This window comes from Ambystoma mexicanum, chromosome 5p, assembly GCF_040938575.1.
Source record: "Ambystoma mexicanum isolate Mex_15411 chromosome 5p, UKY_AmexF1_1, whole genome shotgun sequence".
Taxonomy (NCBI): domain Eukaryota; kingdom Metazoa; phylum Chordata; class Amphibia; order Caudata; family Ambystomatidae; genus Ambystoma; species Ambystoma mexicanum.
Genome location: NC_090930.1, coordinates 881,159,156 through 881,185,108, shown reverse-complemented (window position 1 = coordinate 881,185,108; position 25,953 = coordinate 881,159,156). Strand labels below are relative to the sequence as shown.

At 43.5% G+C, this 25,953-nt stretch overlaps 1 protein-coding gene across 5 annotated transcripts in view; it reads right to left on the bottom strand.

Annotated features, from left to right (window-relative positions):
- Positions 1-25,953, bottom strand: part of HECW1 (HECT, C2 and WW domain containing E3 ubiquitin protein ligase 1) — a 1,624,660-nt gene that overhangs the window by 398,550 nt on the left and 1,200,157 nt on the right. For all 5 annotated transcript variants that reach the window (XR_011274209.1, XM_069613305.1, XM_069613307.1 and 2 more), the window contains 4 exons: positions 22,464-22,606; positions 13,157-13,257; positions 8,517-9,878; positions 6,244-6,345 (listed from right to left, as the gene is read on the bottom strand). Coding sequence is in view for 4 of the 5 variants with exons in the window: in XM_069613305.1 (XP_069469406.1) it covers positions 6,244-6,345; positions 8,517-9,878; positions 13,157-13,257; positions 22,464-22,606 (1,708 nt within the window). In the remaining variant the exon portion in view is untranslated. The remainder of the gene's footprint in view (positions 1-6,243; positions 6,346-8,516; positions 9,879-13,156; positions 13,258-22,463; positions 22,607-25,953) is intronic.

The window sequence follows — 25,953 nt, the reverse complement described above, 5'->3', positions numbered from 1 at the left end:
TTGGCAATATTACCTGTAAGTCCCACTTTGCAGACATGTTGCTTAGGCACAGGGAGGGCCCAGCAAACCTAACCATTTAGCAGAATATGTGGTGACATCCGGTCCTGGATATATAGGAGTCAGTCTACAGGTTGGGTGGCCAGGCAAGGCTTGGGGCAGCAAGGGCCAAGTACCCAGCCCGACATTGACTTGTGTTCAAGCCATTGCATGGGAGCACAAGCCCGCTTTGCCTGCTCACCATTGAAGAAAAAAGCAACACAAACTCCACAAAGCGCTGCATTACAGGTTTTATGCTGATTTACTGCCAAATTCATTTCCTGTTACCTCCACTCGGTTCTATAGATTTACCAGGGGACTACGAGTGGCGGCCTGGTCATGTTAGTACCTGTTTTTGGAGCCCATAGGACTCCCTGGGTATTTTAAACAGATTTACAATAAGTAGTAATTCTGCACGGTAAATTGGACCATATTTGGTGGTAATGTAGGTAATGTCTAGTTTTCTGCTGGCGGTAATTCTTTGACCTTGGTGCCAAACTCGCAGTACAGTGGTGCAGTAACGCAGCAGTAAAATTGGCAGTAACAGAATTACTGACATTTTACGGCCACTTTTACAGCACTAATAGACTTGTAATGAGACCCAAAACGTTGCCTGACCAGGGAGTGTGGGGGCAGGAGGGATGTCACAAAATTGCTACTGTTCTACAGGAATGAGTACTGGCTAACCCGTCTACTCAGCCCGACATTACTATTAAACCATCAGTGATCCCAATCATTAAAGTGTGACAGGCACAGCTTGACGGGTATAACTTCATCACCACTTTTGATAATGTGGGTAGAGGGCAGACTATACACTTCAGGAGGGGTGTGAGATGATAACAGTAGCAACCCAAACAGCTTTAGTACAATGGTTCCAAAATACAACTGTTTCCTCTTCAGACACTTTCCACATACTTGTTTGTTAACTGCACTGGTGCACCGTGCTGACAGGGAAATCTGAGGTCTCAGAGGCACCTGGCGCATGTGCTGGAGCAGCTATAACAGGGGTTTCTGGGCATGTGAGAATGTAGGCCTGATACAAGTGGGAGCATATGGTAGCATGGCTGCAGCAGGCAAGGGTATGCACTTGCAGTGTTTATATGCTCCTGGTGGGGGCGAGCACGTGGTCTGTTTCGCAGACGCATGGAAAATGCTGCACGGGAACGTTGCGCGGCAAACTTTTCGCCTTTATATTTACAAAGTCTTTGCAGCTGCAGGCAGTGCAGCAATGGGCTCACCTTTGGCCCCAGATTTGTGGGCTGAAGATCGCATGCACAGGATTTTCTGCACGCACGCTGTGGGCCTTCCGGCGTGAGGGCTGGTCGTGCTGGGGTTGCCGGTGCGTCAGTGTGCGGCGGCTGGGACAGCTGGAGGAGCTCTGTGTGAGCGCTCATTCTGTGATGTAGCATACGGTTGTTCTTTGTCGCCAGTGTTATATATCAAGAAGTGATAAAACAATTACAATAGACTCAATTGAAATGAAGACGCGGAGTCGTGAAGTAGTTATTCTTGCTTCTTTATTGATCTAACAGCAACTGCCGAAATCTGGCAGTAACCTCGCCTTCCCATGTCGAGCCTAGATGCTCGTCATGGACAGAGGACTTTGTCCTCCCTGCTGTGAGGGATGAAGAAATGGGACAATACAGCCATTTGTAATGTCTGGCGAATGGCAGAACTGGATCCCAGTTCATTCTGGAGCTCGGTTTGTTGGAAATAGGAGGGACGCTTGCTTACACTACCCTAAGGCTACTTCAAAACACGGAAGACGTTTTAGCATTGAGGATTTGGGAGTGACAATAATATAATATGTATATAATGTGTCATTCATTAAACAAAATAGCTTCTGGATAGGGGCCTGGAAGGCCGGAAAAGGGGCGAGGAGAGTTGTGGAAAGAAAAATATTCAAGGGAGATTTCAGGCGAAGCTTGTTTTGACAAATCTTTTCTTTTTATAGCTTTCTGTTACCAAACAGCAGTACACACCTAGTAAACCATGAAATAGTAAAAGCTGCAGAGGATATTGTCATATCACACTAAGTGCACACGGTGAACTGAGAACTAAATCACCTCTAGGCACTTAGCTTTCAACACTGATGAAAAGGGCTGGACGAAAAAGGAATCCATGGCAAGGAGAGCGCCATACATGACCCATCCCTGTCCCCAGAGTTCCCCACATTGTCTGTCCATGTGTCCCCTACGCCTCACACTGGCTATCCATGTGACCCAGCCCATCACACTGTCTGCCCATGTGCCCCAGCCCCCTCGTGCTGCCTATGCACGCACTACACCACCCTCACACGGTCTGTCCATGTGCACCTTGCTTCTCACACTATCAGTCCATTTGCCTGATGAGTCTATCCATGACCCCACCCCCTCACACTGTCTGCCGAGCCTGGCTCTTTGGGCCCAGCAGAAGCTGAGCCCGGGAAATGGCTGCGCAAACCAAGAGGATGGGACAGTGTCGGGGTAAAAAAAGGGGCTGTGTGGAAGGAAAGGGATTGAGGCAATAAAAGCGGCTATGGAGGTTTGGGGCAACAAAAAGGACTGGTGTGAGAAAAGGGGCCAAAGAGAGCAAGAAAAGGGGCTAAACAGTACTGGGTCAACACAATTGGCTAAAGGGGGCAACAAAGGACAAGAACAGGAGCAGAAGGCGGCAAATACATGTGCGATGGGCAACAAAAAAGCGCTAAATGGAATGGGTGGGCAACACATTGCTAAGGAGCTTGGGTGCTCCAAACGGGACATGAACATGAAGGCTATCGGGGAAACAAAGTGTCTGGGCAACAAAATAGGGCTAAAAGAGGAAAGAACAAGTATTAAAATTGACAAGAACCGGGGCTGCAGGCAACACAAGGGGCTAAATGAGACTGGGATAAAGAAAAGGGTCAAAACGTGCTTGGGGCAGCTAAATGGGTTAAGGGGTAACAAAGGATCTGGGGGCAGCTAAAGGGGTTAAGGAGCAACACACAGGGCTAAATGTGTCTGGGGGCCAGGAAAAGGGGCAAAACAGGACTATGGCAGCTAAAAAGGTTAAGTTGCAACAAAAGGGAGTACATGGGACTGGGTAGGTAAGAAAAGGGGCAAAACGGGCCTGGGGCAACAAAAGGGGATAAATGGGACTTGGAGAATCAAGAAAAGGGGCAAACGGATCGAGGGCAGCTAAAAGGGTTAAAGGCAACAGAGGGGGCTAAATGGGATTGCGGGATCAAGAAAAGGGGCACAATGGGTCTGGGGCAGCTAAAGGGGTTGGAGCAACAAAAAGGGATAAAAGGTACTGGGAGGAGAAACAAAGGGGCTCATTCACCTTTTTGAATTTATCACTGTCTCACAGCACCACCACGAAGTGTTCCAGTTGTACTGTGTCTGGGGCAGGGCAAAAAAAAGATGTGCCTCTGGTATGCCGGCAGCACATAGAGGAGCACGTCTGCCTGACTTCCTGTCTTGCTGCCTGACTTCCTGTCCTGCCCTAGCCAATCAATGAGCGGCTGCAGGGCCACCCTAAGCACTTTTGGGGCCCTGGGCACAGACATCTCTGGGCCCCCCTCCACCAAACCAAAGTAATGAAGGGATCAGGGATACTGGTTGCGCCCTTCTTCCCCCACCCGTCGCGCTCACAACCTATAGGTTGTTATGCTGTCTTGCAGCATAATAATCACGTTTACTCCCTTTAAGACCCCTTACCCGCTTCATTCTTGCTCTAATCAGAATGATAAACAAGTAGCATTTGTAGATCAACATTAGCAGTCTACGAAGAGGTCACTGTTCTAGCACATACAGGATCATTTTTATCAATAACATCCAAGAAGGTATGCAGCCTGTAGTATTAATGCAGGACCGTATGTAAAAGGTACATGTAATCAATACTAGACAGAGAACTCCCATTAGCTGCCTCGCAGGATGCAAAAGTGCTCATGCATGGATAGAGGAGATCAATTGGAAGGAAAAGAAAGCTACACATACAGTATTATGGATAGTGGATGCAGATTAGAAGCTACCAGGAAGGTGTCTTTGTTCAGACAGACTGAGATTAGAAGTGGGATATGGTTTTCAAATAGTGATGCCATTAGATATCAAAGGAACAAATGCCTGTGGTGTGCGATATAAATATGTTCAATATTAAAGTAGAAGCAACCCGATAGCCAGTGAAACCATGAATATGTCTTTTATGAAGATCATACCATAAGAAGGAAATCACTCTGAAGGGCTGACAATTTTGAAAGGTTTAGGGAGTGGCAATATTGAGAGGTTAGGCAAGAAAAGATTAAATGAGATGCCCAGGATCACACATTGGTTAAGAGGTGAAGGGGTGAAGCTGGGATTTGTGCCAACTCTGCAATTTCTGAATTTGAACACTTTCTTTTCCAGTTCTTACCATGAACTAAAACAATCTCATTTTATGAAAACAGGCTTGGAAAGTGCACAAATCACATTACCAAACATGACCATTTGTAAAATAAAATATTATAGAAGGGTGTTATGCAAAATGGGAATGGTCATAGCTTCATTCTCTGCATCATCAAGAGAAGTATATAAGTACCAGCATACCAATCAATGTGATTTAACACATTTAATCTAGGTTTGTCTTTAGTATTTTAAAGCATTAAATATTTCCAAAACAATAGCTTGTGAAATTTTCATCTATAAACGTGCATAAAACCTTCGACTTTTACCAAAAAGCAAACCGTTTTTTGTGTCAAACAAGCAGAGCTTAAAATATGCTTGTCTGAGGCCTGCAATATCTGGTCTGATCTCTTCTATCTACCAACTGTTACACCCAAATGGCTTACATAAGAAGAACGATCAATTAATGGGCTAAACGATACCAGCAGCATGCAATAAGGTAAACCTCACAGAAGACAGCATAATAATGTAAGATATATTAGATGATTTGACCAGGATCACTGTATCGACTGCTGGCAAATCCAGGATACAAGCATGAATGCTTTTGTTCCATAGTTTTGAATTTGGATACTCATTCACCTCTTGGACTAACAGTTTATGCCATCGTTGGAGGCGATTGCCTAGGTTTTACAACACCCCTTCTGAACAAACCAATTTCTAGTCTTTCCCCATATGGATGATATGTTCGTTATTATAGCAACCCCTATCTGGTGCAGGTACATTGCTGATAATAGCAGATGTTGCTCTGCAAAACCAAGTACATATGCAGGCAGGTTTGTAAACTTCAGACACAGGAAAGGCTCAGCCAGCCTTGCTGGAATGTGAAGTTCTAATTTTGCATATGAACGCATATCTCTACAATGGGTGCTTCACACACTGATCTAACTTTTGAACCATTGTGGCACTCAATTTATCAATATGCATTCCTGAACACACAAACTATGTATACCACCGTGAACACAGAAAGCAATAAATGATGAATTGATCAAGGTAGAATGTACTTGTCAAAACAGAAAGGCAATGGGTTTAGACCCTGAGCAGCACCCCATACAATATCCTGACGTGTGCTATTTAGGACTGATCAACAATGGAATCTTACTTCTTCAGATCAGGCAGCGTTGTGGGGCCCCCCTCCAAGGTGGGGGCCCTGGGCAAGTGCCCCTTTTGCCCTCCCATAAAAACGTCTCTTAGCGGCTGGATTAAGATCATCAGTCAGGCGGCCGGAACTGGAAGACAGGCAAACGCACTCCTGTAAGTGCTATTAGCACATTTACAGGGGCGTATCTTATTTATTTAATCTGAGGAGTGGATGAGCACCCTGTGGGGCTCATGGCCTGGCCTCTGCTTTGGGCAGGCACTGGCCCAGCTCGACTGTCCATGTGCCCATGCTATCTAACCTATGTGCACGCGTGCCCCATTTTCACACACTGTCAGCCCATTTACCCTAATGATCTCAAAATATTTGTTCATGGGCCCCAAACTCCCCATACTGTTTCTCTGTTTTCCTCAACATTATGTTAAAAGAGTGCCGTCCTTCCTTTTGTAGGTACTTCAAGGGCGTGTCTCTGTTCCTGTATATTGTAAAACTGATCATTAAATAAATGTATCAATTAGTTTATACTGTAGGAAGTGGAAGAGACGTGTATCCACCCACAACAGGGATCTCAAATCCAATGAAAACAAGAGGGGACCAAGGTCAATACTGATATAGAACCCAGATAGGAGGTGGCAGCAGTCGACAAACAGATGTTCAATGCATAAGTTGTATGTCTGGATATCCAATGAGAAGGCCAAAGTAGCAGCTTACTTGGCGGGAGGGCCTCATCGATGGCGGGGTAATGACTGTGGTCGGACCTCATAGAGGGCAGCTGGCTGACCGTCTGGACGCTGTGTGGCAACGGGCAGTCACCTAAGGGCAAAAACAGACAAATTCAGACCATTCAGAGCAATTACGTCTTTCCTGATCCAGGAAAAGACAGTGTAGGGTAACAAAAGTTCTCTAAAAGAGAAAAGGGTGTAAAGGTAAAATTGACGTTTTTATCACCTACCACTAAAAAAAGCATTTAAACATTGAATGTAGAGTGTTGACACCATGGGGGTCATTACGACCTTGGAGGCAACCATGCCGCAATTTGCAGCATGGTTACCCCCTTACCGGCTACCGGGTTCGGGGTCCTTAAATGAGGAATTACCGGGCCATTCCAACCTTGGAGGACCCTGTAATTCCTCATTCGAGGAACCCGGACCTGGTATGTCCCCATTCCCATTCAAGCCCCCAATGGCCTCAATGGGAATGGGGAGGGAGTTAACTAGCTCCCTGGTCTGCTAGTGAGACCCGCTAAGGGCACCTGGTTTTAACAGGGGCCCTTTGCGGGTCCCGGAAGCAGACTCTTAATGGGGCGGTAAGGGGTTGACGGCTCTGGCACCATTACTGGCGCCGTTAACCCCTTACCGCCTCACTTGGAATGACCCCCCATGTCAGAAATGGGTGATCTCAATGCAACTCCACTCTGACATTTACAGCAGTGATAGCCTTGCATCTCCATGAGTAAAACACAAGATTGAAATGAGGAGCCCCCTAAGCTGTGGGACCATGGAAATATGGCTCCATCCCCTCACATTGCATCCACACTCTGTGGCCAGGCTTCCAGCAGAGAGCGCACCCATCCACCCAGGCAAGGACGTCACAGCATAGAAAGGGAAACCACCATCCAGAGGAAGCTATACCCGCCCTTTAACATGCAAACACGGGCTTATGCGAAATTTGACATTCTGAAATTTAAATTCGAAATTGATAAAGTTAGATGACTTTTTACTGATAAGGACAAAGAAAAGTTCTGATGTTAGCTCATGATGCGCAAGCATGTGCATGTGGCACTCAAACCATTGGGGGATTGACGGGTACGTGCAAACCCGTAGTCGACTTTGTTACATGATGCAGAAGGGCCAGGAGGCTCCCCAATGATCAGAGGATTCAGGTAGCGTCTGGTACATGTTCAGCACACTATTCAAGCCTCCCTGACATCATGACAAGCCTCGCTTCAACGGCATGCCGCCGTAACACGTGTCTAACTGTATGCAGTTTTTTCTCTTCTGCTGTTGAGCTTGGTTGTGACTATGGTGCTGGCTGCCATGGTTTCCATGTGAAAGCATACTTCTCAGAGAAGCCAGTGTTTTAGAGTGAATCGGGTTCTGCTTATTTACTTCCCTAGGGAACATCCCAGCAAGTGATCTGACTGGCTCAGAGGATCATCCAATCATAATATCAGATTATAGGACAGGCACGCCCTCTAAAAACACTTAAGACCAGACAGTGACAGGGTTGAAGGAGGCCTACTCTCGTCTCTTCTGCAAGGCCTGTTGGGACCACATTGGCTTTTAGAACTCTCGCAGAAAACATCCAGTCATTTTTAACATTGCCCTTTTAGCTTTTGATCTTTCTGGAGTCGAAGAGTGCCCAGTACAAGGCCCCTCCACCCCAATATATAATGCACGCTATCTGCTGTACTGGAGAGTAAGGAGGCAAGCCGCACATGATCTACAGAGCTGGAGGCAGCTCAGGCTTGCCTGTCTCCCTGCCCGGAGACTCTGCAGGTGTCCCCTCAGTGTCACATGACCTTTCTCCCATATGCCTATTCCGACCTTTTGTGAAATCAGATTCCAAATTCGTGATCCAAAATATACCATTAAAAAAAAAAAAACATTTCAAAGGCACATTATTCCTTGCTGAGATGTACCGTGAAACAGTCCTGATTTTTAAAACCTGCAGTAACAGAATCAGCATTTTTCTGTGGTAAAAGTGGTTAAAAGCACAACTGGAACCAACAGATTTGTCTTAATTATGTTTGTTCAATATCACTTTATTTGGTGCTGTTTTGCTTTCTTTATGCTCTCATTATTTGCAATTGGTGTGCGTGACCCCAGTCTTCCTGATTAATATTTCTACATTATTAAATAAGAGATGACTTATTTGCTACAAAATATTAAAAGCAAACGTAATGACATTCGGTAGACCTGGCCCAGTTAGTACTTAGTTATGTGACTTAAAAGTGTGATCTTTTTTTGTACTTAGACTCTGACCTTCTCTCCGGGTGCTTGGACCTGCCACGGGCGATTCCAAGGTCCTGCTCCCGCCCTGGGCGAGCAGATCATCTGGCCAAGGGACGGGGCTATCCACCGGCTCCCTGTCTGGCTCCGGGCTCTGCACCGAATCAGGCACGGACTCAAAAGCACTGTTCTCCTCCTCCTCGTCATCTTGGGAAGAGAAGACGGTGCTTTCTGAAATCCTTGCACTGTCCACAGAAGAAAAGCGCGTGTGGCTTGAGAAGCGGTTGTGGCTGTCGTAACAGGAGGTGCTATAACAGGAGGTGCTGTAACACGAGGTGCTGTAGCAGGAAGTGCTGTAGCAGGAGTTGTCACATACATCACAATCATGATCGCCGTGTCCCCTAGGACTTGATTCACTCTCGCTTTCTGTCTGAGCAAGGTCGCCATTCAGGATTGGGTGATTAAAATCAGGGATATGATCTATCGAAGCTCCACTTGGTAAAGTTATTCTGCTGTCCTCGTTGTCCTCATTGTCATCGGCTAAACACTCCATTGAAGCTTCCCGCACCACAGTGTCTGTCTCACTTATTATATCTTTCTCCGATGTCTCCTTTGCTGTGGATTCTTCATCGATATCAATGCTGACTTGCTCCTCGTCTTCCTCTCTGTCATCGCTTATCTGTGCTGAAGGCAAGCTGTGCAGAAGATCGTGGATCCGGATGTAATGTGTGCGGGGGGTCTCAGGCTCACCACAGGCAGAGGCAATGACCGTTTCCAGTTCTGATACGGGCAGGGAGCATGGCCTGGTTTTTCTCTTTACCGTGATCCTGAGCTTCAGTTCACTGTCTTCTTGTTGACTTGAAGCCCCTGACTCATCCTGGTATTTATCGAGGTCTGCATCGGCTTCAACGTCTGCAATAGAAGCATCAATGTCCGGGGCCTCAGTGTTGGCGAGGAGGCCATCCTCGGTCTCCTGTACAATTCCATTGCTTGCATTGCACTCCTCCATCTCGGCTTCCATCCCATGTACACTGTCCGAAGCAGGTATCTCCTGCTCAGCTAGTTCCATAGAACTCAGGGAGAGTTTCACTTCATCTGGGATGAAAACCTCAGAAGCGTCGGATGGCACTGACTGAATGTCTGTGCTCGCTGCGATTATTTCATTGAGGATATTCCGATTTACTTCCTCGGATGAGCTGATAGAAGCTCCTGTGCTATTGGAATCTGTACCACTCACGCTGGATTCGTTTATTGGCTCTGCTTCTATGATTTCAGAGATCACCATGACATGGCATGGAGGTTCGCTGGAGGTTTCTTCTGTCCCGTTACTGACCATGATTTCCTCAGCTTCCGTTGTGTCCGGAGGATCTGTGGTGATAGAGACATCCTCATCATCTACAAGAAAAAAGACAGAAATCACTAAGTGCTTAAACATAATTATAGACTTGTATCTTGAATCAGTATTTTTCATTTGGTCTTTTTCATCACTGTTATCATTTTCCATGGGTATTTTTTTCATAGTGATGATGTTGTATAGTCACTGTTTGGTTAATGTCGTAAAATTACAAACAGAGACAAAACGATTTATTTCCTAAATTCTTGTGCTTCAAAATCGAAGTGGCCACCAGACCCTCAATACTTCACACATCTAAATAGGGGATATTATCTCGCTTTTCCTCTTTAAACTAAAGATATTTGGTGGCTAAAATGGATAGGATTTGAAAGACACCCTTTGCCGTAACTCTACTTCTGGATAGCTCAAAGAGTTTGGAGAAAATTTGAGGGCAAGAGTTATTCGTCCAAGCACACAGAATAGAAGGTACTTGAAGAATAATGTGGTTATTAGCATTTTAATTCAGTTTATGAACATTGTTTCTCCTACAATTAGATTATGTGGCACCATGTGACAATCTACGAATTTTGGGAAACACTGGTGTATTCCAGGTGACTTGTCTAATGGGTAGTTTATTGTTCATAAAAGGGCTTCAGTCAAAAACCAAACAACAAAATGCATTAACAATTAAATAACATTTTACATCCTAAGAATCAATGATAAGATGTGACTTACACATTTCAAATGTCCCTGCTAAATTCATCCATCTTTTTATCAAATGCCTTAAGCAATGTAAAAGTTTTAAACATATACACATTTCAGGAGGTAGGTATAAAAAGATCTATTACAGCTGCAACTTGTCATACTCTATATCTTAGAAACAACCACTTTAATAATATTCTCTGAACCAAAGATAAAGTGGGACCAAAATACAAAACATGCATAAGATTGTGTACAGCCAATTCACACATTGGACTGATTCTGTCATATGGGAGTTTTGCCCAGGTGCCAGCAATTTCATGAACTGAAATAGTATAAACTTCAAATAAACCCCTTATACTCTAGCATCATGCAAATCGATTTGATATCTTTGTGTTATTGAGGGCTCTGAGGTCCCCTCTACATGCTTCAGTTCATGAAAGTGAGAGATATCGTACTCTAAAGTTCCATCTTTACACATATTTTTTAACTGGGTTTTAACGCTTGTACTCCATACTATTTGTTCTATTCCCATTTCAGAAATATTTTTCCATAATCCAAGTATATACATTTTAAATATCAGACTTGTGTGTATACTTCTTAGTGAAATGGTTGCATACTAGACATCTCCAAGTCCCAAAGGATTACTTATTTAGCTGCCGCCAGAATTGGATGAAATTCCCCATCCCATTATAAACTACGCTTACCGAGCCTAATTTTTGTCTTATGGCTTGGATGGTAGTTGAATGGAATAACTCTCGATTCTATCAAGAATCATGATGTATTTCATTATGAGAGTTGTCAAAATGATGTCTTTGCCACCAATCAGCCAAAGAGAAAAGGGTGTTAATAACGTACAAACTCCCTACTGGCATCTTATCCTAGGAAAATCATTTGGTATTATTTTTGCATTTATTTGGGGTGAAGTGTGAGTGAGGTACCAAGGACAATTGTGAGACATGGACTCCCAGCCCTTGAAATAGTCTTTCTCCAAAACCAAGGGCTGTGTCTTGAATCTGTTCTTGTACTGGACCCCAGGGGCTGGGCTGAGAGGAGTTGAGGCCCAACAGCCACAAACTAGGTGGTTGTGCTCAAAGGCACATCACACATGTCCCTGCTTGTGTGTGCTCTGATCAGGGCTCCGGTAATGAGACCCTTGTACAATCTAGGATGAATGGAAGGGACGCAATATGGGAATGGGCAAACTGCTTTAACAAATGCTTGCACATAGCCACTTTGGCAGCCCACGATTTGTGTTCTTTTAACACATTGCATTAAACCTGCAGATGGCAGTTTGTTGATTACAGTTACGTGAAATTAGGTGACAGTCTAAGGAGCTCCATCTCAATCGTGGCACTGGGCAGCTAGAGTTGGCCATTGTTGTGTCTCTGGCGTTGGATGCGTGCCTTTCTCTAGGATTGTTGTCAATCCCAGTGGTTCTCATGTAGGGGCTATTCTAAAGGAAAATTACTACGGGGTCCCTAAAAAAAGAGGATGGTTTATTTCTGGAGCTACTGGATTGGAGAACTTCCTCATCATTTTGTAAAGGAGCAATCAGAGATTTGGGGAGAGCCGGCTACTGTTTCTCAAGAAACTCCTTGCTCGGTGCCATGGTCAAGGCTTTGTCTGAACCCTTTGCTCTGTGTTGGGAACATCTACAAGATGCAGAAAGATTTGGCCACATGTACCTTTAAACAAGTGGACATTATGCAAAAAGGGCAACCCCAGTAGAATTGCTTTTGATCTTTTCAGAGTGGATACTTCTTTTTTGGGGTGTTTATTGTTGAGTATTTTCAATTTAGAGTACTTTGAGAAATTATGTCTGCTCTGTGCGGGGAAGCTGAGAATGACCCTGCATTCAAGGAAACCCTTTAGAAAGTTTTAGGTGTGTTCTAAGCAAATTGTTTTCATTGCCAAGACAAATTGCAAGACAAATTAACTGTATTGGTGCAATTCAGTTGAAGGCACATAGCTCTGCTGGTGTGGTCAGGGGGAAAAGTGATAATGAGCTCCACGGTGATAGTTTGACTGAGGAACCTGAAGGGTGAAACAGAAGGGTGGACTTTTTTTTGATAACAGTGGTATCAAGTTAAACAGGGAAGACTTGATATTTTGGTCTTTCTGGAGCTATAGCTCCAGGAGGGATGCAAACTACCGACGAGCATCTATGCAATGACTGCATAGAAACCTGACACTGAATGTTCCGATTGGTGACATAATCCACTGGCATTACCAACTTTTGCCAAATTACAGTTTTCGCACCATTTGTTTTGCCACATGTTCTACCACTATCTTGTAACACAAAAATATAGATGGTGGTTTGGTGTAGGTATATAGAAATGGGGGTTGGAGAGAGAGGTAAAGGGTGCAGGAGGTTCCCCCCACTATTAGCTGTAAAAAAGTGGTCAAATCATCAGCAAAAAACAATTTGGCTTTGGTAATTTGGGAATAAATTATAAGAAAATCATTATAAATCCAATCTGGTGGAGTCCTCTTAATGATTGGAACAGCGAACAGGTTACTTTTACTTTCTAGCCACAAATATGAAAAAAATAGCTGAATTGAAAAAAGAATTCTATCAAAACAAAGGTTTGGCAAAAGTGAAGTTAGTGAGTAAATGAGCGGCAAGTGGAGAAAGCACCTGGGTGAATTGACGCTGTTATCCCAAATCTGAACTGCAGCTGCCCGCTGACATGATCCGTAGGAAGCCGGCGGCCCAGAGTGTAGCTGACAACACGGTCCCTGCACAGAAGAAACAAGAAAACATGGGAGCTTCACTCAAGACAAAACCTCACAGCCGTGCAAACGCTCAGATTAGTGATCATTGGAGGCCTTCTAGGGCCGATTCACAAAAGGGAAGTATGTACATCCACTTTAGATGTGTAATTCACACAAAATAAAAATTGATCCGATTTGCATAAATTAAAAATGATACACATTTACCTTAACGTTTGAGAATCAGCGCAATGATACCCGCAGCCCCTATGGCAGGCTCAGGACATTAGGAGAAAATGAGAGCAATTCGCATTACTGTTTTCCTTTGGGAATCAGATGCATTTAACTTACGGGAAAATTAAACATCTAAAGTCGGTGTCTGTCCTTCTTTCCCTTTTGGAATCAGCCTCATACTGTGTGCAGCATGGAATTTATAAAGGAAAGTTCTTATCTTCCAAATCAGACTTTGACAGAATATGTATCAATTTAAAGGATAACTGTGCACTAGTAAAGACGACTGGGCCACTGTAAATTGGGCTTCTGCAGGTTAGACCTCCGTGAATCCAAACAGAAGCCTCACTCTGTAGAACATATTACATTTCTTCTTTGCCACTGAGGCAACTGTAGTACAGCATGGAGACTGCCTACATGGGTTTCAGGCACAACCTATTTTCAAGGTTGTAATTCTACATTCAAGACAATTCTCGGCCATTTTGCACTAACAGCAAACAAATACTATTTTCATGACCAGCCACTAGACCACCTCACTGGTCAAAGTCCCAATGTCCCTCTCACTGGCCATGTCTGTTTTGGGAAACCCACCTCACATACGTTTGTACATTTTAGAACAATCTCAGAGAGAACTGTGGCCTGTGTTGAAACCGTTATATTTGCTCCCTGCTTCCAGGAGTATTTATGGTCTTTTGGATAAGGCAGAAAATTCAGACTACATTTCCTTCCATGCATACTGAAGTTTAAAATGCCCCTTTTTTCTTTTATGAGAATGAAATGTCCTGTGGGTTTCCCATTACCAATCATTGCATTCTGCACCATCTGATGACGGGGTCTGTTGGACTACAAAACCTAATGCATTGTTCCATCTCTGCATAGAATTTTCAGTTAGTCCATTAAAAGGTATTCAAACCTGCATTTTATGTGATTCAAAACTGGACTAACACAGTGCTGAACCTTTCTTTGTAATAATAACAGCAGAACGAATGGTTCCTAGTCTAATTAAAACTTTGGCTTCTCAAAAATTAGGTACAGTAGTAGAAAGGAGTAGAGTCAAAGGCTTCCCTGGCCAAAGGCATGACAGGGGTCAACGAGACCTTGCAGGAGAGCTAGGTTGTTGCTAGCTTGAAAAGAGATCACCGTAAAGTACAAAAAACAAGAAGGTTTATTTCAACAAGAAGACGTATTTACAGAAGTAATTTATGTGCCGTAGCACATGGCATATGCATACTGAAGTACATTTATAGTCTGCAAATTGGTGGGTTAGTCCATGTAGTGACAATCTATTCCATGTATTGTTCACAATCACAATACATTAACATTGTCGAAACATTGGTTGGTGTTTCTAGTTCGGTAGGTTGTTGGCAAAGGGCAGTGGCTGGATGAAGTGGAGCAGCGCTGCAAAATTGTACCGAACTGTCTTCAGGACATTACGTCGTGGTAGGACTTGGTTGAGTGAGATGGGCGTCATCCTAAAGTTTAAGAATGTAGATGCATTAAAATTACGGTGATGCAAGGAAATACCAGAAAATGAAAAGGGAGCTGCAAGGTGTGGACCTACCATGTGCAAGTAAGTTGACGCCATGGCTGTAGTCTTGCTTTACCAGCTGCTGATTACTACGACTGGGGGGGACGGTCTGCGAAGGTCAGATGCCCAGATCTTGTTTTAAAAGAGTCAGAAATGACTATTATGGTACAAAGGTAATGTGCAATGGTACTAAAAGAGGAGTAGAAAGTATGCCGTGCCTATGCGATTAGTGCAAGAGGGCCGCAGGCCTTAAAGTTCAAAGAAATGGAGGTGCCTTGTGAGTCTGGTAGTGGCCAAACAAATTGGCTAGGTTGGCCGCGAAGGCTTTCATTGTGCAAAAGTTGGTGACCAGAGGGGAGCGGGTGATGTTCGAATATAGTACATCAAACAAGAATAACCTCCGTGAGTTGAGGTAATAAAAGAGAACAATCCATCACAAAAATGACCTGCGTTACTACCTTCACTCCTTTGAGCAATCCAATCAAAAAAGTGGTCCTCAAACACTGGGATAAGCTCCACACCGACTCCTTCAAACCAGAAAAACCTAGATTTGTGTTCAAACGCAGCCGCAATCCAAAAAGACCCACACGTACACAGAAGTAGATGTTTCCAACAGCACACAAGCCACACTATGGAACCTTCCGCCAGTAAAAGGCCATTTTAAGTGTGGTAATTGTTCCGTCTATACCCTGACGACAAACCTCAAGACAATGAATTTGAAAGGAAACCGGTGGACCCTAAATTCCAATCACTAATTACAAAACTAAATGGTCCGTCTACATCATCAAATGCCCCTGCGACCTCATCAACGTAGGTAAATCCAAGAGAGAAATCAGACAGCGCATTTACGAACATCGTTCATGTGTTCGCAATGAAATAGAAGACAACCCCCTAGTGGCACATTTCAAAGATCACACCCGCAACAACATTATTTGGGCAATAGTCCAAACAGTGGGTAACCCCTTCCGCAGAGGCGATAGAGACCTTGCCCTTTGCAAACTTGAGCAAAAATGGATTTACCGCCTTGATTCTGTCAGACAGGGCCGGAACATTTCCATTGAATGGAACCTTTTCTTTAACAAATAGAGCTGTGTCCTCTTCTGTATATATCAATGTGACAGGCTAGCCCTATGTGCCTTTCATTATTGTCCCACTATGCCACACCAAAAATAACATAACCGTCACCCATCTTTCATGAGATGACCACGCATGCGTAAATATGAGATAACAAAGTTTTCTAATGTTCTTGATGTCTTGCATGTATAGTAGTACGGCTCTCCCTGTAACAAAGTGGAGCCCTATTACATCAAACACGGTCTACACCAACTGTTTTAAATGCCATCGGCATCCAACACATGTACGATCAAACATTGCAGCCATATAAATCATGCTAAATATAATTATAATGAGTCACTTTTGCTATATGCATTTTATGTATTTATGCTCTACAACAAATGCATGACAGTGCTAGCTCCAAATACTAAAATTGGACAGCCCTGTCATAATGACCAACACACATGCTACTATGTTCAAAATAACTTTTTGTTCTCATGGTCAGGGATGGTTGTGGCATACTATTACCAATCTATGCACTATTGACGTTGTTTTGTATAAATACAGAAGTTTCTGAGCTTCACCTCCAACAGTGACACTATCCTTTGACACATGCGCACTCCCCGCGCTTGGATTTAGCCCCGTTCTGAATAAATACTTGGTCCCTCAGGCACACATGTGCACATCAGTCTGCAGTGACACAGCTTCTTCCTTTCCTCGGTTCGGCACAGGTAAGATTCTGGACGTCTAATAGCTCACTTTCGTTTTGCTGCCACTCGCTCTGACCAGCGCTTTTTAACCTCGCCACTGGGCTCTCCCATTCGACTAACTCTGTTCGATGTGTTTCACTAGAACATCATCCGTTCCTCTTTGGCCTCCCACCGTAGCACCATGACAGCCTGTGTGGCTCTCCCAACTCAGCCACTCGTTCTGGCCGCCAATATACTCATGGGGCACCTCGAATTTAGCAGCATAAGGCCCGCGACCCTCTTGCACTAATTGCATAGGCACAGCGAATTTTTTCACAATTTATTTTACCTCAACTCACGGATGTTATTCTTGTTTGATGTACTATTTTCGAACATCATCCGCTCCCCTCTGGTCACCAACTTTTGCACAATGATAGCCTACGCGGCCAACCAAGCCAATTTGTTTGGCCACTACCTTTCTGACTCTTTTTCAACTAGATCCGGGCATCTGACCTACGCAGACTGCCCCCCCACCCCCAGCTGCAGTAATCAGCAGCTGGTAAAGACTACAGCCATTGCGTCAACTTACTTGCACATGGTAGGTCCACACCTTGCAGCTCCCTTTTCATTTTCTGGCATTTCCTTGCATCAGCGTAATTTTAATGCGTCTCCATTCTTAAACTTTAGGATGACACCCATCTCACTTAACCAAGTCCGACCACGACCTAATATCCTGAGACAGTTCGGTACAATTCTGCAGCGCTGCTCCACTTCATCCAGCCACTGCCCTTTGCCAACAACCTACCGAACCAGAATCACCAACCAATGTGTCGACAATGTTAATGTATTGTGATTGTGAACAATACATGGAATAGATTGTCACTACATGTACTAACCCACCAATATGCAGACTATAAATGTACTTCAGTATGCATATGCCATGTGCTACGGCACATAAATTACTTCTGTAAAGACGTCTTCTTGTTGAAATAAACCTTCTTGTTTTTTGTACTTTACGGTGATCTCTTTTCAAGCTAGCAGCAACCTAGCTCCCCTGCAAGGTCTCGTTGACCCCCTGTCATGGCTTTGGCCAGGGAAGCCTTTGACTCTACTCCCTTCTACTACTGTACCTCTCAACCCTCTAGAGTCAGGCCCCCCCCAAAAAAGGGTTCCGCCCATATTTCCTCTTTCTCAAAAATTAGGTACATTTCCAGTTTTAAATTGTTCTCTCTGTCAAACTATACCACAGGGGAATCTTATTTACCATCCCTATACTGGGCAACTCTGTAACTTTCACCATTATTCTACTTGTGATTCCCAAATGTTTACTATGAAATGATTCAAATCCGATATAAGGGCCAAAACCTGAAATGACAAGTAGCTTTGCATTTCACATAAGCTAGAAACACAATTGCTCAATCTGAATTCATGGTGTTAGAACAAGTGAACATGTCTAAGAGAAGAGACAGCATTGTGAAGCTCTTGTCTCAAAGAGAAGCATTTCAGATGGATGAGTTATCTGCCTTTACTCCACATAATATGAATGTAACATTGGATTGTTCCTGCTTCATATAACTCTTATGTAAAATGTGATTCGTGATTCCTGTTTACTTGCTTCAAAATATTGATTGTAGTAGTTTAAATCAAAATTTGAATATGTATAATTTACTTGTATCTTGATACAGAAAATATTTCTTGGAATGAATGTACTCCAATTGTGGAGATTGTATGTGGATTTAGAGTGACTTAAGTTTTTATTTGTGTAGTATGTAAAAGATTCAACCCATACCATTACTGCGCCGGCCGAAAATGCTGACTTTTTTCCAACCCCCTTTTCTCAGTATATATATATGTGGGTGATGGGGTACAGTAAATAATAAATGGTGGGGTGAGTAGAGAGGTTTGCGGGGGTTCTCCCCCACATATACATGCAGTGAAAGGGGGTCTGAAAAGAAAAAGAAAAGTCGCATTTTCAGCCGGTGCAGTAAACTCGGTGCAGTAATAACATAGATCCTTGTTTATGTATGTTACAATTCTCCAGAATATGATTACCAAATCAAAAATGGTGTTGTTACTAATACACTTGAAAAACAAAAATATATTTTAAGATGGCACCTAATAGTAGTGTCAAAAACATGTTGTACTGTTTGTTTAAATTGTCAGTACAAAACATGAATATTGGGAATTTTGTTTGTGAGTTGGCAAACCCACTAGAAAAGCAGACTTGAAAATGTTATGTATTTTCTGACTAGGATGTTAATGCGAATTATGTTAAATCCGAGGATTCTGATGGTGAAGTGGGTTATGATCCACTACAAGTTGGCACTTCCAAAATGCGATTCAAGGGGCCACCTTAAGAGAATTACAGAGAGTACGTGTACAATCTGAATATCTGTTTTTTTTTCCATGTTATAGAAATGGAACAATGCCATTTTCTTGCCACAGTTTCGTATCAGATGATGATTGTTAGGCATTCTATTAAATCATTTGCTGCAGGATTTTATAATCTATTGGCTTTTCAATATGAAACAATAAACAAGGAGAGGGTTAGTGTTCAGGCATTTGCTACTCATATATAATAACACTGAAATCTTCTTGTTAATGTGGAGTTTTACAACATATGTAAAGATTGATGTTTTAGTGTGGTGTGGTATCACATTAAGAACGATTCTTGAGAGAAAAAATATATGTAATTAGAGCTCACGTCTAACACAGTAGTGGGGATAAATGCAGGGAGGGGAGCCAGACAACAGAAGTGTAACTACCTAACCCTGCTGGAAGAACACCCTGTCCCTAAAAACGTGGTGCATATCCCTGGGTAGCGTGTGGTGCAACGCCTATCTAATAGCGATAGGATGGGAGGAAAGCTGCCCTTCCAATAGCCAGATGTATGGGTGCCCAACCTGCATAGATATTTGTTTAAAGAGAATTAATAACTGCATCTAAAAGTGAGCAACCAAAGGAAAAAACACACAATTCCTATGTTTCCTGGTGTGACAGAGCCGAGTATTAGATCTCTGTCAATCACAGCTAGTATAGCTTGCATGAGTGTTTAAATGACCAAGGGATTTTCTGTCTGTTTATTCACAAGAATCAAACACACATCTTCTCATAAAGTTTGTGAATATTTTATGTTCAATTTACCACATGCAACATAACAAGTGACTAGTGAAAAACAGTTGAATTTGCAATGAATGAATGAATTGAGATCAGTTTGGTAACTTGTAGCAATAGTCTAGTGAGAGCGCAGATAAGTTCATGCAAGCCAGTTCACAAAATGTTGTGTTTTAGTGAAAGAGTGGTCTTTAGGCAACAAGCCTCTCTTCTCTGCACCCTGAATCCAGGTTGCACGTTATCAGACAAAGAAAGCATTTATGAAATATTTTTGGGAGTGTTGATGGGAATCCTGATCCTAGATACCTCTGTGTTTTGCGCGCTATACAAATAAACAAATACAAATCCTCATAATTTATTTATCTGTAATTTGCCTCCATACAACTCTGGGATTGTATCCTCCCTAGTAGTCTCTTTCAAGAAATGTTGTGTGTGTATGTCATGCCAGGTGGTCGCTAAGAGTCTCTCTCCCCTAGCCACAACAAAAGGGCACATGGGTTCTATACCTAGTTAAACACTGAATTTGATTTCATGCCTTATCACAAGATTGTGTGCCAGTGTGTAAATGAAAAAATTAGCAACCTATCCTAAATCCAACTCTCTCTTGACTAGCCTAGTGTAATTCATAATATAAGCCTTTTCTCTTTGTAACCACCCTTGTAAAGTTGCCATAAACCCCCTGCCTTTGCCTACAAGAATGATCATGAACTCTAGTTGTGCATGCATGTCCCCTATACAACCTGCAAGTCTGTACCCAACCACTCTACCTGAGCCCTGACGTAAGTTCTCCAAAGTTTGGCCAGTCTGAATCAGTGCAAATTCACCTTGCGAAGAATTGATCTGAATATGTTCCCCACATGTACAGCCTCATGAGCCTGGTAAATAGAATGGCTGCATTAAAACCACTGGAAACACACTTTCTGTGGCTTTTCACACATTTGTGATATTTACATGTAGATTCCCTACTAAGGTGCACACTGGAAAAACTGCTCTGTGCATTTCCCAACTCTGTGAAGTGTCTCGGAATTTCATCTTCTCCATAACCCATCCTTATCAGGAGTATTGTCTCTTGGGAATGGAGAACAATAATAACTGCAAAAAATACAAATAGTTGACCCCCCCCTGAACATTAAAAAAAAACATAAAGAAAGAGAGAGCCATCAACTTAGACAGTGGCATGAACACAAGTTTAAGGAGAAACAAATATGAAATGCGCTATCAATAAAAACGGATAGAAAGTAGCCACACATTGGAAAATAAAAAATAAAGCAAATAGAATCAAGGAAATATCAGACATCATTGATTCTGAGGCTTTTTTCGATCGTCCCTTAGGCCCTCTAGAGCAACAGCAGCAGTCTAAAGAACCAACCCTTGATTCCTCACTCAACCTCAATACATTTCTTCTTTCCGTAGCAGAGCTCCCCTGATATTTGCTGCTACTCTTTCTGCGCAAGACAATACGAAGGGATTATTTTAAAAGTTACATCTCGGCTCCTGTCCTCACGTCCTCGCAGTCCTGCTGCACGTCACGAGGATCTGTGCATGATCTTCCTCAACTGCCTCACGGTAGGACCAATTCCTGATGCCCCCTAGTGCCACTCTAGTAGTGACTTTACTTTACTTTTATTTGTAAGTGGCGCAACCAAAAGGGCCCGGATGTATGCGGCGCCAAGACCGAAGGTCTCAAGACACAGATGGCAAAGGCAAACAAACACTACTCGGCAGAACGAGATAAGAGACCTCCTATTCAAATAAGGGAGTTTTGAGCTTTTTCTTAAACAGTTCCAGGGACTCACAACTTCTGAGGTCAAGTGGCATTGCATTCCAGTTTTTGGGTGCAGCTGCCCAGAATGCGCAGCTCCTGACAAAGACTGAGTTGGCAGTAGGAATGTCCAATAACTTGAGGTGATTCGGTCTCAGGTTCCTGGTGATTCAACTAACTATGACGGCACATTAACTAACTTTCCGGCCCGATTTAATAGTGCTGTTAGCAGCCACAATCACCAATGCGTGGGTGCGAAAGGCTGTTTCTGAAGTAAAAAATGTAAGAAAAACTAAACTGGGCATGTCCTGGCAAATGAAGCATGGGATTGGCAGAGATGCGTGAGAGCGGGGCAGCAATCAGGCCGCTCAGAAAACAAGCTTACGCGCGAGTGAAAACAGCATGCGTTCCGAGTCACCTGATTGGCTAGAGCCCTCACCCAGGGTGCTTCCGAATAAAAGCAAATTCTCGACCATCAGGACCTTGCCAGCTAATGCCCCGGTCAGTTATTGCTTCAGTCTGTTGTTTCATTTGCAGCCACAGAGCACGGCAAAGAAGCAGCCTTCAAAATCTGCGGGCATTTTGAAAGCAGCAGACCTCAATGACATTGATGACAACGCCCCCCTCTCGAGACTGGAGCATGGACACACATATCTCCTTCATCAATTTTCAATGATAGGCATTCAACAGGCAACATGCACTTTGCAGGCAGAAATGCAAGACGGTATCACATTCCACCAGAAGATATGTAGATTGCATTGTTGCAGAAGACCAGCATGGCGGGAAGAAGATGACATTGGGGGAAGAGTGCATTCAATTGAACGGGTGTAAGGCCTGTAGCACAATGTATACTTGCCCTATCGCATGGCGCTCCAGAAGCCGCTGCACCGGCATAGACAGCTTTCCCAGAAAGCGCTTGATAATCGGGCGACTCTTGGCAAACTTGTCCTTGACTTCGATTTCCAGGACATCCGTGGGGAGGGACACGAAGCTGAAGTGCTATATCAAAACACAAAAAAAGCACACCATCCATTGTAGAGTAAGTTGAAAACCCACCACACCTCACATCCCCCACCTTGGCATGACAACCTTATTTGGGGGGCAATACAACTCAAGACACCATTTCAGAGATGCCAACTATTCGCAGTGGGCTCAAGGGTCACTTGTCGCGCACTACCCAAAAATATGCATAATCTGTATAGCTCCACCTACCTCATGAAAAGGACAAAATGCACTGTGAACACACCACCTTGAGCACAGTTGCATAAGAATTAGGAAAAAAGCACAGTGCATTTTTGTTTACCTTTTTGTGATGGTGTTTAATAGTATAGATGAGGGCATGCGCCACAATAAAGGTGAGCGTTCCTTAGTTGACTGATTTGTGATTGGTTTGACAGACACACACTTCATCTCATGTGCATCACTGAGCGCAAGTGTGCACTGCATGGTACTTTCGAGTTACCCTCTGATTGGCATTCGGAAGTATTGAAATTGCCCTGGAGTGCCTTGTGATGCTGGGCAAAACTGTTCTAAGAAGGTGTGTTCACTATCATAGTGACTTTATTCACAAATTAAAACATCAGTAATTAATATATGTAGTGATGGAGCAAACACAGTCATCCGGCCTTACAAGTAACCCAATTTCAAACACTTGTATATGTCTCGCTAGCGCCTTATTTATTTTCAAAAATTAGTATTATTTTCAACCTAGCGCTACCAATAACCTTTGTGCCTGACTCGAAGGCTCTTATATCACCTCTGTTTTTGGAGGTAAGGCAGTAAATGTAAGGTTTGTGTGTCCTAGGCTTTGAAGTCTGCGAACTTGACGAGGTCACAGGAGGTCAAGGCACTGTGACTTTGGCAGTTGCAGACATCAGTAAAACCGCAGAACCAGATGAAAGGATTGCTTTGCATCCAGCACGATCCTCAATGCGTGAATGTAATGACTGTATTTTTCAGCCTGCCCTTCTCGCGGGTTTCCTCGACACGTCTGAGGCTCAAGGTTTCTTTGTGTTTGTAGGCTAAAGCCACAATAATAATAAATAATAATTAGCATTTATGTAGCGCTGCGAACCCTCAGGCATCTGAGCGCTGCTTATTATTACCCACGGTTTGCGGTGCTCATTTATCGACCTCGGGAGGATGAAAGGCTGAGTTTGGCCCCGCCTGGCAGGCTCTGCACGGATGTCAAAGGAGCGCTCTACTCGCTGTGCTATCGGACAAATCACAGGCCAGTTGACAGCTATGCCATTTTCTACATGTACCTTCACCCTGTAGGCTCTACTCATGGCATCTTGTGTGCAACCTAACACACATCACTCATGGATGGCACATTCTTTTTTTGCTCCCCATGAAACGAATTGTGAGATGGTTTTACATTTTCTTTTTTTTGACAGGGGAGAATTTAAGGTTTAGTCGCATAGTACATTTGGTGTATTTTTTAGAAGGTGCTACATTTAGTAGGTTAGCTCATTTAAAAAAGAAAAGTATAATATTTTGGTGGCTGATTATTTTCACCAGAAAGAGGGTTTTTCACAATCTGCTGGTAATGCGATTCTTGGCCTAAAATCCACCCAACCTGCTTTTAGCCAAAATAGTTCACACAGTCAGTACTGATCACATCTACAGACCAAAAAGAACCCTAAGGTCCAGCAATAAAATACATCTTGAACCCAACCAATATTCGAAAATGAAATATGCTGGAGTGGCCTTTTCTTTTTTTTTGTATTTAAAATTGTTATTATTGAGAACATATGTTAAATAACACTGCAATACCTGGTGACTGGGCCACCATCTTGCTAATAGCGATGACTCAACATTATTTGTATATTCATAATCTGTTCAACATGTCAACCTTTTGAAAAATAAAACATTTATCACCAGTAGGATCACCTGAGGGCATCTTCTGGGGTCATATTCTCTACTAATTACAATATCATCAACATTCCCAACATATTTCCAGCACCTTTTCAGTAGGGATTATAACAATGTAAAAGATCTCATATCCTGAGGCCTGTGATGCATACTTGGGACATCCTTTTGGTGCACATAACTTATGAACGGGTTCCATACCTCAAAATATGTTGGCATCTCACCCCTTAGAGAGGCCCTAAACTTTTCCATGGCGGCTCCAAGCCATATCCTGGACCACCACTCTCGGATATCTGGTGTGGTATTTATTTTCCATTGTCGGGCTATCGTCACCCTCGCAGCTGCCAATAAGTGTGCGATCAATCTAGAGCTTTTCGCCATCAATTTGTAGTGACCCTACGGGTCTTCATTGCCCAGCAGTAACGCGAGCGTATCGAATGACAGAGCCGTACCTGTTATTACTTTAATGTGCAATAGCACTTCCTTCCGGTATGGTTGGAGTAAGTGACATTACCACCATGTCACTTAATCCAACCATGGAATCCAAGTATGGAATAAAGTGGCTTGGCACTTGGAGGGGGTATTCTGGCTTATCCCATGAAGCCTCCACAGGATGAGATACCAACGGCTCATTATTTTGTAACTTTTTCCTCTTAACTGAACACAATGTGACGCTTTGGCATCCCTGGTCCAAATTTTGAATTCCCTATTTGTTTAGGTGTGCTCCTCATCACACCGGGAACCTTGCAAATCGTGAAAGAGGGTGGAGCCGAGCGATCCATCCCGTTGCATTGCTACCTGGTCATCGAGGAGCCAACGTCTCCTTAGAACCGGAGCTTGGCTAGTCCAATCTGGTCTGCCATTTTGGGATCCTCACTGCACAGCCTACAGACAGAAGAACTTTCAATAATTAGTGTAAGTGCACTGGAAGAGGTTTCTCTCCCCGTCCGTTACTTTTCCATTGCAGGCCTGCACCTCCGAACTTGCCAATTTCGCCTTGGAATTCTCAAGGTTTTTGTGAACATTCTGCCCCGCAGCAGAGGTCTGGATATTCACATCTCCATCAGGCTCTTGCCAGGCCACATAACCCCGGATTTGCCTTTTCAAACATCTCAATGAATCTCTGGAACTCCCTCGCCAAAGGAATATGCACAATAGAAGAACAGTTGACTTTGAACAAAGCAGTCAAACCCTTTCACTTTGATTTGCCGATCTAACTGGCCAAACCATGGTCCATGATTAAAGAGAAACACGCAGCTTTAATGCAAAGAGGAACAGCACAAAGTACTGGCTCTTGGCTCGGAATTCCCGGGTCATGTGATCCAAGCAAATTGACTGAGCAGTGAAAGAGAGACCCAATATCGTTAACCACTGCAACCTGTGCAACAATGATTCAACACTAAACCATGGTACTAGGATCATCCCTTCTCCCCCACTAACCCTACTAAAACTCTCCATACACTTGCAAACACCAC